The sequence below is a fragment of the Brachyhypopomus gauderio genome, unplaced genomic scaffold, assembly GCF_052324685.1.
Source record: "Brachyhypopomus gauderio isolate BG-103 unplaced genomic scaffold, BGAUD_0.2 sc66, whole genome shotgun sequence".
Classification (NCBI taxonomy): Eukaryota; Metazoa; Chordata; class Actinopteri; order Gymnotiformes; family Hypopomidae; genus Brachyhypopomus; species Brachyhypopomus gauderio.
Window position 1 is genome coordinate 1,349,843 of NW_027506887.1, and position 12,538 is coordinate 1,362,380.

The 12,538-nt window shown below is 46.4% G+C and overlaps 1 protein-coding gene across 11 annotated transcripts in view; it reads left to right on the plus strand.

Annotated features, from left to right (window-relative positions):
- Positions 1-800: 800 nt before the first annotated feature.
- The window catches only part of magi1b (membrane associated guanylate kinase, WW and PDZ domain containing 1b), a 96,445-nt gene continuing 84,707 nt past the window's right edge, over positions 801-12,538 (plus strand). For 8 of the 11 annotated variants that reach the window (XM_076989156.1, XM_076989163.1, XM_076989161.1 and 5 more), the window contains exon 1: positions 835-1,669. In XM_076989156.1, the coding sequence (XP_076845271.1) occupies positions 1,372-1,669 (298 nt within the window). In that variant the 5' untranslated portion in view covers positions 835-1,371. Of the gene's footprint in view, positions 1,670-12,538 lie in introns of all 11 variants that reach the window. The other 3 variants (XM_076989164.1, XM_076989167.1, XM_076989157.1) reach the window with 2 other exon arrangements.

The following is a 12,538-nucleotide window of genomic DNA, read 5'->3' on the forward strand; positions in this document are numbered from 1 at the left end:
CTCAGTGGCAACATCAGACAACCTGAGACGGAGATGGTAGCCTACCTGAGACCCACACGCACACACAAACATAGACACACCCCCCATGTCTATATATACAGACACACACACACACACACACACACACACACACACACACACACACACACACACATAGCTGAATCATGCGATTGCCATATATAGATGCATATAGATGGCTATAAGAAAAGAATGATGACGATGACTACTTTTCCAATTCTGTGTTGTGCCAATATATATGAAACATGCAAATATGGCCACTGGCCAGTTTCACGAAGCTATGAGGAAGACAGAGGAGTCTGGTTAAACCGGAATGACAGGGCCGGTCGTGTGGCGTGGCTTCACGCGGCAGAACACACGCTTCCGCACCGCATTCCGCTGTTGACAGTTCAAACTCACCTTTCAGGTATACGTGGTCCGCTCATTGTATCAGACTGACTCACAGATCCGTATATGGAAAGGACCGTGGAGCATTCGCAAACCATCACATTACAATTAGAATTAGTTTTGAAAATTAAAGGTTATGTTTGTGTATGTCCAGAAGAACTTGTTTTATTGATTTGTGGTAATTGATGGTCAATCTAATTCAAATTACAAAAACAATAAGAAATGTCGTCCTTAACTATTCAAACCTAAGGTGGCGTTTAGGACATTTTATCACGATTTATTCGAACATCTATAGGTTCAATAGGTTTAACACACTGCAAAAAATGTGAGGCCCTGCAGAATTTGAGGACTCTAGGACCCTGCGTTCATCACATGTCGGTTTTCCTTTTAAGACTCCGGAGGGAAGCAAAGCGCATGCGTCTGTTTTACTATCGCTCCGTCCTATGGCTGGAACAGGCAGAATAGGATGAAATGTAACAAAACAGAAGACAACGTTGTACCTGTTTAAAGGAGCCGTGAACAGTGGTGAGCCACCAACCAAAACGACCCGCCTATAGAAAAAAAGCCGCATGTTAGAAATAGAAATTAATAAAGTGACTTAGAAAAAACTTGGCTACTCAGAAAGAAGAGCGGAAATTTTAAAGTGTGGACGCAAGGCGTTACTGAAACTAAAGCGGACTCAGATGAGCTTGATCAAGAGGATTAAAAGATGTAAAAAAATAGGAATATAATGCACACGAATTAGAAGCAGCTGGTGTGGTCGGAGTTCCACTTAAGTTAACTCTCGAATAAGGATGGCTTGATTTTTGTGTGTGTGTGGCGCAAAAGGTGCTTTCAGGGTGCGAAGGAACGAATAGAAACTTTCTGCGTTACGTTTGGATATTTCAGCATATGAAACCTCTCTTTTGATTTTCCCTTTTCTTTTTATCAGTGGGACTACCTGTTTCCGGACGGATCTTACTCACAATGTCCAAAGTGGTGCAGAAGAAAAATCACTGGAGCACCAAAGTTAACGAGTGCACGGTTTGTAAAGACGCTGGTGGCGAGTTCAACGTGCAGCTGCTTGGCGGCGCGGAGAAGGGCGAGTTCGCCTATATCGGACACATTCACGATCATGCCTTGCTTTACAAAAGTGGAACACTGTCAGAGGGGGAATTACTCCTGGAGGTGGAGACCCTCTCCGTCTCCGGATTACCGCTGTACGACGTATTAAACATCCTGAAGAACTTCAAAGGACCCGTTAGGTTGAAAACGGTCAGGCAAGGTAAGCGACACGGAGCGACTCCCTGTTAACTTCAACTGTTAAGATCAGGATCTGGGCCATGGGACGGAATAAACCCTGAAGCCCGTTTCTTTAATGTTCCGCAGTTCCTGGTATAAATGTACACGTAGGTTTGTATTCTGTGTTTATTATTTGGCCGTGATCTATAGTTTGGCTGTAGTCACCACAGCGCGTTGATGAGTTGAATGGGTCAGAGTAACTTCACCTGAAGAGTCTTGAGAGGCAGCCGGACTCACCGCCTCTACGCCGTACATCATGTGTGTGGTTACTAAACATGAGACCGCTTTTCTCAGCAGTCACAAATCATCTGTTTGAAACAGTTCTTTTTGCGTTAAATCATGTCAGCGTGGAGGCGGAATAGAAGACATTGACCCCGAACTATAAATCACAGATGGAGACATCAGAGACCCCAGAGTGTAGGTCTCGCGCTTGCATGGGCTACTGATGTGTACCTGTGGGCCTCGCGCTCATCGCATGGTTAAAGTTCTAGTGTCGCCTTTGGCCAGCGCGATGTTGCCCATTCTGCCCTGTTTCACCGACTTGACACAATATCAGGAAACCAGCCAATCAACCTCAGCTGCATTCCTGGAGCACCACTGGGTATTGTGTTCTCTCTCTCTCTCTCTCTCTCTCTCTCTCTCTCTCTCTCTCTCTCTCTCTCTCTCTGTGTGAATGTTACTGGTGTTTAGTTTCATCATAAAGAACATCATCTGTCATGTCTGGAATGTATGGTGAAAGCACTCCTAGTACATTTGCAATTCCACCTTTTTCACTTAAGGGAGAAGGGATGTTTTGCAGTATTTTTTGGACTTTAAGATATAGGCTGTCAATGAATGTAGAATGTCTCTTATTTGAATATCCATTTACCTTATTTGAAGTGTTCAGATTGCTTTTAATTTTGCTTCCTCTAGCTTGGACATTTTTTGGTGTTTTACAATGCAAAATGTATTTATGCAATAGCACCTGCTCTCTCTCTCTCTCTCTCACACACACACATTCACATTCTCACAATAGTCTGAAATGTCAGCACAATAGCCATACCATGAAATGACCTTGGCCATTTTTTTAATGCTGGAAGCTGGTTCTGGTGGTTCTGTCTTTAAACTGTAGCCTCCACAATATCCTGCAGTGCTGTTTACTCCTGAAGCTTCTATGTTCTCACTTTCATTAATCTTAAAATTACGACTTCCATCTAATTTTTTTACTTTCATAACTTTGAAGCTGTGTTTTTTCTTTTTAGAAGGAATGCAAAGTTCTAAGATGACTTATTCACAGCTATAGCACCCATAGACACGTTTATAAATGTATAGAGTTTTGCATTAGTAGGGCTGGAAGCAGTTAACCAGACATCACTGACAAGATGGCTGCATAATAACATTTAACCTGGAGCCAGGGGAAGATCTTTGTGGCAGCCCAAATCGTGCAGCACGGCTGACTGATCTGCTCTGTTTCTCTTCCACAAAGGAAACTGCTTTTTCCGTTGTCTTCCCCAGAACCCAACATTAGCAGGTAGACGCCTTTTCATAGTCGTATACGTCCTTACAGCAGACTGGAAAAATTGGCCTCTGTTTACACTAGAATCATGGTAAACAATGCTGAGCTGTTGGGGGTGGGTCAAAGGTCACTTGGAGTACGGCCCATGTTGGCCTGCTAAGTAAACCAGGTGTGGCTCTCTTGCTTAGAACATGATGCATATTAATTACAGTTCTGATGTATTAAGTCTCCTGAGGTGATTTTCTTCTTGTGTGTTGAAGCAGGATTTTGGAATGATCCCTAGTTACTCTGGGTGCTTGTATGTTGTATATTGAGTGAACTGAGGTTTTTATTTGGTTTTGTGTGTGAGGCTGAGGAGTTCCAGTGCTGGGGTGTGGTAGTGGAGGTAGGCTAGATAACTTAAGTAGACTGAGGGGTTGTGGTTTGTTTTAGGTTTTCCTCTCGGTCCAGTTGAAGTCTGTTTGTTGTCTACGGTAAAGTGAAGTTGAAAACATTTCCAGTTCGGCTTTGGGAAAAACGTTTTAGCTCATATTGACATACTGACGCTTTCCTTTTGATGTTTAAGATTTGGCTTTGAGCTGTCCGAGCTTGATTATCATTCAGACCGTGCAGGAGAGCTTTTCCGTAGAGCGGACGTGGCTGCAGGTGGAAGGTGGGGTCAGAGCTATGCGAGTTGTTTGATCAGCTAGCAGAGGATTAAGCCAACGCTGGATGACCCTGGCTCAGATCAGTTCAGATACACTGGTGTTGACATCTCGTATACCTGACTAAGGCTTTGAATTCACTGAGCATTACACAGCCAGTAGCAGAACAGGGGATTCATTGTTTGTAGGTACAAAAATTAGTTTTTTATATTTTCAAATAATTGTCTTTTTAGGTTCCCTCTTTTTTTTTGTTTATAAGAGGAAGGGGCGACTTTGGCCTCAGACTTTATTTTATCTTCCTCCTCTTTTGTTCATGAGGACAGGAATGTCCGAGTCAATCACCTGTGAAGCCACGCTGCTTTGGAACAAAGAGAAATGCTGTCTGTCCAGGGCCGGTGGAGGAAGGTGGTCTGGAACTTGTTCCGCTTGTCATTAGTTCTTTTCCCTTCGAGCTGGAGGGGGGTTGGGTGCGCCTGCAGACTGGTTTTGGAGGACACCACTTTGTCCTTTCTGTGCTCCCGTCCTCTCCCCTCTGTTCGACGTGTCCTAACTGCTGGTGAAGAGCCAGGCACCCTCGAACGACCTCTAATTAGGAGCAGCTTAACCAGACCAGCACCAGCTGCACCAGCAGAGAGGCTGTTGAAGGTGCCCACAGTTGGTTTATAGAGGGTGTGGCCTTGTAGTTGTCATGGTAATAAATGCTGAGTTGTAATTTAATAATTCCACGTTGGTAAACATGTTGTTGGTGGTGAAGGTGAAAAGTGAAATTCTGGGTAGTTTTCTGATGAGACATTTGGGCTCTTGGATGTCTGAGTACTTTTTTAGGGCAACCCTGTCTAATTTGCACAGGGCCAGGACGTTTGAGGCCCATCAACGCTGCAGTGACACCTGATAGAATTAAGCACTTGTTTGCAGACTGAGATCAACTGACCATGAGGAATCAGGCCTGCTGAGAATGACTTATGGAGACAGACAGTCAGAATGTGCAGAGACTGCAGGCTGTGGGCCTGACACTGCAAAGCCCTGATCATAAAGCTGATGGGAGAGCTTCAGTGAGCCCAGGTTACTGTCCGAATGCTTTTAAGAGCAATGATTCTCAGCACCTCCTACTGCATGCACTTCAGGTCCTCAGTTAACCGTCAGGGTCTCCACATGCTCGTTCAGGTGAGCAATGGGAAGGTATGGCGCTTAAGTCTGTGTCACGAAACTGATCTTGGATCAGCATGGAACGGATGCGGTCCTGATTCACTACCCATCAGCTGTGCTGCTCGTGTGTCCTATGGAGACGTAGTCTTTCGTGGAATGCTGCTTCCATGCGGACTCATTTATTCATTGTTTCTTTTCCTCTTATTATGTTGGATTGGCGGTATGTGGCAGCCAAGTATTGTGAACGCAGGAGGCAGACACGTCTGATGGAAGAACAGATGCTTCAGTAAGAGAATGGACCGTTGAGGCTGATGGTTAATCAGATTCTCTTATCAGACTGGGGCTGCCTAGAGGAACAGCTTGGGTGCATTGCTTCAGCACGACCCCAGAATATTGTGATGAGGCTTAACCCCCCCTTACACACACACACACACACACACACACACACACACACACACACACAAACACAAACACTGTGGATCTTTCATTGGGAAAGATTCCACTTCTCAGATACACATCAGACACGCACATGAAAATGCAGTTTTCTATGCCTCTGGGCAGATCTTAAGATGAGACGGAAGTTTTTTGAGTTTTGGCTCAGCCTGAAGATGAACATGCCCAGCCATAGGAACACCCCATATTGCTGGTGACATTTCTCCTCGTATACTAATACAATGCTTGTTTTATTCGGTTTTTAAAGGCGTCTATATGAATCATCGTAGATGTGGCTGACCAGCTGCAGTTAAAACAATGATGGGGACATTTGATTCAACCCAGCCAAACATTTGTGTGTAGGATTCTCTCTGTCTGACATATTCCAGATGTTTTTGTTTTGGTGTGTTCTGCGGTCCCTCATCATCACTGCATGTCCATAAAGTGCCAAATCTGTCGTGTTTGGATTTTTTGCACAGCCTGTCAACACCTGTCCGTCAGCTCGAATTCCAGGGTTTTTAACAATGTCGTCTGGCGTTTAACGGACTGACTGATCAGCTGTGTCGAGGGAGCAGGGTGGAGCCGACTGTCTGAATGGCGGTGTGGGTGCCCAGATGGAGAGGTGTTGGAGGGACATGATGGCTGCACTGAAGTCCAGTGTGGAGTCATCCTGCCTCCATGTGTGTGCTGGACTATCAGGCTCTAGGATTTAGTCCTGTGCAGTCTTGTGCTTATTCTCCAAAGGATTGCCTTTTCCTTTTTGTGTGTGTGTGTGTGTTGGTGTGTGTGTGTGTGTGTGTGTGTGTGTGTTACGCTTGCTCATTTGCAGCTGCATCGCTCATTAACACCTTTTTAATTGCTGGAATCTTCTGTCCATCTTCGTTAATTATCGGCGAAGCTCTGTTGCTCTGCTCAGTCTTGTTGTTGGTCATCTCTCTCTCGCCATGGTAACTGATGTGATGGCCACGTGATGTGAGTGGCAGTGATGTGGCTGTTTGTTGCGGTGTGTTGATGAGGCTGGTGAATTGACTGGGGCCATGACCTGAACTTCACATTTATCTACATGTAGATACATATTATGGATTACTTAGTCTTTTTACAATATTTATACTTCTCATTGTGCAGTAATGCTGTAAAATTAGCACAGCGCTGGAATGCCTTGGTTTTGTTGTCCAAGTTTTTTCTTTCCTTTTAACGTTTTCTCACTGAGCTGGCACGTTACTACAGTGTGTGTGTGTGTGTGTGTGTGTGTGTGTGTGTGTGTGTGTGTGTGTGTGTGTGTGTGTGTGTGTGTGTGTGTGTTTGGGGGGCTCCATTCCGTGTGATGCTGTTCTGAACCCTCTCATGTGGTCCCAGATCAGTGGCTGGGTTTAAACCAGGCTGCCCAGTAAAGATGTTCTGGCCTGCTCTGTAATTCCTGCATCACTTTAAGGAAACGCCCCTCCTAGAGCGCCAGTGGCTGGACTGTCCTCCGCTCCCCGTGGTAACGGGAGGCGTTTCTTTTTGAAGGGGAGGAGCTGAGGTTTGCCTGTGCTGGAAGCCATGTCCCTCTCCACCCAGTGCTCCTCTGGGAGCAGGTCTTGCCTTCTTTAAAGGCAGTTTCTGTCATCCTTCTCTCCATTCAGATGAAGAGGAACCTGGTGTGTCTGCTACCTCCAGAGTCGAGAGGAGGAGCAGAATGATGAATCAACCTTTTGATCTTATGGTCGATAAGATGATGGAGACATGTCCATGTATGTTCTAGCCCATGTTATGAGTACTCAGATGGGCTTATTCAGTGTTTTTATAGAGGCTTTATATCATGTTTTCATCAGCCTGGTGTTTACATTGGTTTATAAACTACAGCGGAGATGTCTGTCTTGCAGTATCCCTCGTGCCTTTGATGGGTGGGAAAATAAACACACGTGTCTCTTTAAGAGGAACTGTTAAAGAAAATATTGTCTGCATTTTTGTCAGCGTTGTAGTCTTCCTTTCAGCATGTGTCGAAAGGAGAGATAAAAAGTCATCCAGAGACCTGTTCAAGCCAAAGTGTGTGTGAGATTTCATACAAAGTACAGCTAATGTTCCTCCTGATTTTCAAGAATATATTGGGGGGGGGGAGACTCCCTCATAAATTAAAAAAAAATCAGCCAATGGCCTGAAGTTTTTTCAGTGGTGCAGTCTGTCTGCTGATTGGCTACTTCACATTTCAAGGCGTTTTTGGAATCTCAGACTGAGTATGGTTTTTAGGGCTTTTATGAAGTCTTTATAAATCACATGCCTGGCTCTTTGTGTTTAGTGACAGGTCTACATCGTTTCCTCTGTGTCACTTCCTGATTCCTGTGACTTTTGTCCCTGTCGGTCTGTGAGTTTGGCTCCACCACTGACTCTTCTCTTGCTGGGCTTGGCCTCATGACTCTGTGCTGAAGTGGGAAGGAGCAGACGAGCTCCTTGACCCCCGGGGCGGTCAAGGTCTCCTCCTGGACAGTTTTTAATCAAAACTGCAAAAAGCAAAGACAGCAGAAGTGCTCATTCGTACCTGCGTGTTTCACAGAGTGAGCAATGTTGCGGAATGTTCCGGTCACTTGTTGACGCGTCTCTCTGTTTTGAGACCAAAGCTCAAGATCCAGAATGTTTGGAATCCTGCCAAACTGGTCAGAGTTTGTCACCACATTAGTCACTGACAGATAGGAAGAAAAAATAAACTTGTGTTTTTTTTTTATCTTGCTATCTGCCACCTCTCTCTCATATACAAACACACACACACTTTTCCCTTTTACTCGTTCTCATCCACCCCCCTGCTGCCTGCTCCCCAGGGTCTCGGCCGGCTCAGTCCTGGCCCTGGCTGAAGCTTGTGAGTGGGGAAGGGCCACTCCTGTCAGGCCACTGTCCACCAGCACACTGGTGACGCTGGTCGGAAATGACCGTGAGTCCCTGGATCGGACCTGTCAGACAGGTTGGGGTGAAACTGCCATGTGCATAAACAGACACGCATGCATGCGTGCACGGCGCTATTCCACCTGTCTGCTGGTGTGGGCGTAGCAGGTGTTGTGGGGCTAGGTGGTGTGGGGCTAGGTGTTTGGTGGTGTGGGGCTAGGTGGTGTGGGGCTAGGTGGTGAGGGGCTAGGTGTTTGGTGATGAGGGGCTAGGTGTTTGGTGGTGTGGGGCTAGGTGGTGTGGGGCTAGGTGGTGTGGGGCTAGGTGGTGAGGTGATGAGGGGCTAGGTGTTTGGTGGTGTGGGGCTAGGTGTTTGGTGGTGAGGGGTTAGGTGTTTGGTGGTGTGGGGCTAGGTGTTTGGTGAGGGGCTAGGTGTTTGGTGGTGTGGGGCTAGGTGTTTGGTGGTGTGGGGCTAGGTGGTGAGGGGCTAGGTGTTTGGTGGTGTGGGGCTAGGTGTTTGGTGGTGTGGGGCTAGGTGGTGTGGGGCTAGGTGTTTGGTGGTATGGGGCTAGGTGTTTGGTGGTGTGGGGCTAGGTGTTTATGCAGCTGTCCCTGCAGCTTTAGCTGGCGTTCGTCAGACGTGCCCTCCCTGCATAACTCTCGCCATCATGCCAGCTGTGCTGCTCAAACACTGCCCAACCTTCCCTCACGGTGTGTAGTCTCTGGTGGGGTTTTTGTAACCTACACCCCTGAGCCGTAAAGCACAAGACGTGGGAGCTTGGCCCCACCCACCCCAGCCCCTTGACCAACGGAGCGTGCAAATGGTCTATTTGAGGATGATTGAGGTCTGGAGTACCGGTAACCACGGTAACAGGTGGTGGCCCCCAGCCTGGTTTCTCTATGCTGATTGGTAAATAAATCTTGTGGATACTGACGTGTGTGTGTACACACACAACAGCTGCCCTGAAAATGAGCCGTCAGGGATATGAACCACGTTTTAACTGATGATGATAAAATTGTTTTAATTATTAGAGAGCGCATCCTAAGGGCTATGTTCTTCAACCATGTTACAGACATGATTTACTGTTTTGGCCCAAAATGTTTTGGCTACATTTTTACCAGTAACATCAATCTAAAAGTGATGACAGTGATTTCACTTATACTGTTTGAATCATCCTATCTTGCTGCTTTGCGCTTGGATGAAGTCTTGTGAAGATGGTTTGTTTAGTTTGCTTTGAAGCCGTTTGACAGCATGGCGTGTACATTAGCATGGCGTCTCTGATCCCTGATTCTGTGTGGAGGGCTGACGTGTAAAGGTGAAACACTTCTTCTGAACTGCAGAAATGTTCCTGCTATCCGTCTTTAAGCTGACTAAACAGAGACGGGTTGAACAGGTTTACATGCTGCTGATCGAACCCTTCCTGGGTGTTGGGAGTGACTTATTACTCTGTTTCTTGCTTTTGTGTTTTTCTCGTGTCTAGAATGCTCTCCGTGGAGAAGGTTTGACACCTTCTGACACAGGTTGACTTGTGATCCTCTACTGCTCCTCCATTTCCACCTGGTTAAACCCAGCCAGCGAGCGAGGACCGTGCTGTGCTCCAGGGTTCTGGGAGACTTCCCAGTGCTTATAGAAGTCAGCAGTTTTGTGAGGAGCTTAGCCTGCAGGCGGTACATTTACATTTACCAGAACCGCGCGTCCTTACAGAGGCCAGGGCACACGAAAACCAACTTTTTTTGCCTGTTTGCCTGCTGCGTTCGCAGATCTAGCAAATATTTTGCTGGCTACACCATGTGCACCATTCAAGATGCTGGAGTTTGGAAGTCTAATGTAAAATCGTATAGTATGAAGTGGTGTGAGTTTCGCAAGAGAGGTTGTGGCATATGAAAAGTGCCTTGAGGATAGAAATCTGAACTCTTATTCAAGCTTTGGACTTTGAACCTGGATTTGAACCCGATTCCGAGAGTGAACTACTGTCTGGAGGTAGTTCCTTTAGCGTGGTAGTAAGGCAAATCCTACTGTGTGTAGTTGTAGAAACAACAGCTGTAGAAAAGGGCTAGCAGCTGTTCTCCAGACTGCTCTGAGCAGCTGGGCCACAGTGTTTGAGAGTGCAGCTCAAGGAAAGGGAGAAGGACATCACTGTTGTGTGTTGTACATCTCTCTTGGTGGCCATGTTGATTGACCCAAATAGGGGTGTGTGCGTATGTGTTCACATAGGGAGGGGTGGTGGCACTGTGTACACTAGATAACCTGGTCAGGGAGGTGAATTATTGCACAAACCTCCACCATACTGGGAAGCTAAATGCTGATGTCATAATTTTAAAACACAAAACAAATTCCATTGCAAAACGAGCTAAAAAGACGTTCCACTTCCTTTCTACTGACCCTGCCAGATAAAAGCTTTTATTTGTAAATAAAATCTGCTGGTGCCTGGACCTCCAGTCAGTGTTGCTTTGGGATTCGGTTTAATGAAGAATGTTTCATCTCTTCTGGACAATTACACCAACATTCTCAACAAGTAAGAAAACAGTTTAGAGACTCGTGCTCGTCACAGACCGGAACTGGTGAACTGGTGATTAATGTGAAGGATTGAAGCTGAATGTAAAGCTGTACGGGCGTAAATGAAATCTAGAAACTAAATCACCTCTCTCTCTCACACACACAGACACACCCACACACTTGGAGGAGTGTGTGGTGTGGGAGGAGTCATGGCTGTTCTCTGCGTCATATCCATTTGTGATGTTGCAGAGCTTGTTAGAAAGGGAGAGTTTGAGTGAAAGGGTGTGTGTGTGTTTAAATGGTGAGACTGGGTGAGATCATTATGTTGCAGCTGAAGCCTAGAACAGAAGGTAGCAGATATTACAGTCATATATCAGTTTCTGGAATGGTCTGTTCTCTCTCGGTGGGAAAGCCCCTCACTATGACACTCTCGCGCGAGTTCCTGTATGAGTGATGGTTTATTGTCTGCCCTCCACTCACCATCACACTAAATCAGTTCCAGCTGGATTTATGTGTCCACCAGTAATCACAGGCTCCTTGTGCCTTTTGATGAGCTGTCAGGAGGGGGGGGGGGGGTGTCTGCCCATGTGTGTGTGTGTGTGTGCTCATGAAAGTTGTGCATGTGCATATGTGTTGCCTTATATTGTGCGTATACTTCTTTATTGTGTGTGTGTGTGTGTGTGTGCATGCAGCTTGATCGATGTACTGCATCTGTAGAAGTGTATGTGGTTGCATTTTGCCAGTATAACATATAATCCCCTCTTCTCTGCGTGCGCCCCTCTTTCTCTCTCCCCTGTCTCTCTCTCTCTCTCTCTCTCTCTCTCTCTCTCTCTCTCTCTCTCTCTCTCTCTCTCTCTCTCTTCTCTCACTCACTCTCTCACTCTAACTGTGTTTTGCACTTATATCTGAAGTTGCAAGGTCTGGCCAGTGTTGACCAAAGACAGTGTTTGTGTATGTTCAGAATACATTTTGTGGACACACCTGGTAGATGTCTGAAGGGTGTTCCTGCTTGTTGGGGTGTGTGTGTGTGAGGACACGGTCTCCTCTTTCAGGACATTTGTCACATGGGTCAGGAAGATGACAATTTTACCGCCTGCCCAACAAAATCCCTCCCAATGCCCAAGTTTTGCAGTGTTATGGATTTTTTATGGGGGCTTGATCACAACCCAGGTCAATGATACTTAAACAAAGGTGCATCAGTTACTGAAAGGTGCAGATGGAACTCTTTCCCTGTCCTCTCTCCCTCTCTGCTTCATTATTCCATTTTTATCTTTTGGGGGGGGGGGGTGCTGGACCTGTGGCTAAGGCACACAGTGCTGGTTGAACTTGGACCCTTCCTCTTGGAGCAGGAACCCTGCTAGGGGACTGCACCACTGGGAGATCCTACAGCTCCCCCCGGTGTCTGTGCAAAACAACAGTAACAGCAGGATGCTTTTAAAGTGCTGTTCAACTACTGAGTTAATTGTACGTGTGGGGAATCGACTCAGAGAAAATCTATGAGCATTCTATAAAAACCATCCATCTGTATAGCAAGGCCACAAAGCCCTCTGTTGGAGGGAGTCTGACGCTCTCCCCAGGCAGTAGATCTGTTGGAAGTTGTTTTGGGAGCTGGCCCAAGGTGCAGGTCAGGTGGACATGCTGGACGTGGTGTGTCTTCTCCATCCTCTGCTACACCCAGTGTCCAGCCTTGTCCCCTGCTGTTGGGTGATTTTGGCATGGTTATGCACTGGGTTGATTTTAGCACACACAAATCATCTCATGTTCTTCAGGATATTCAAAATT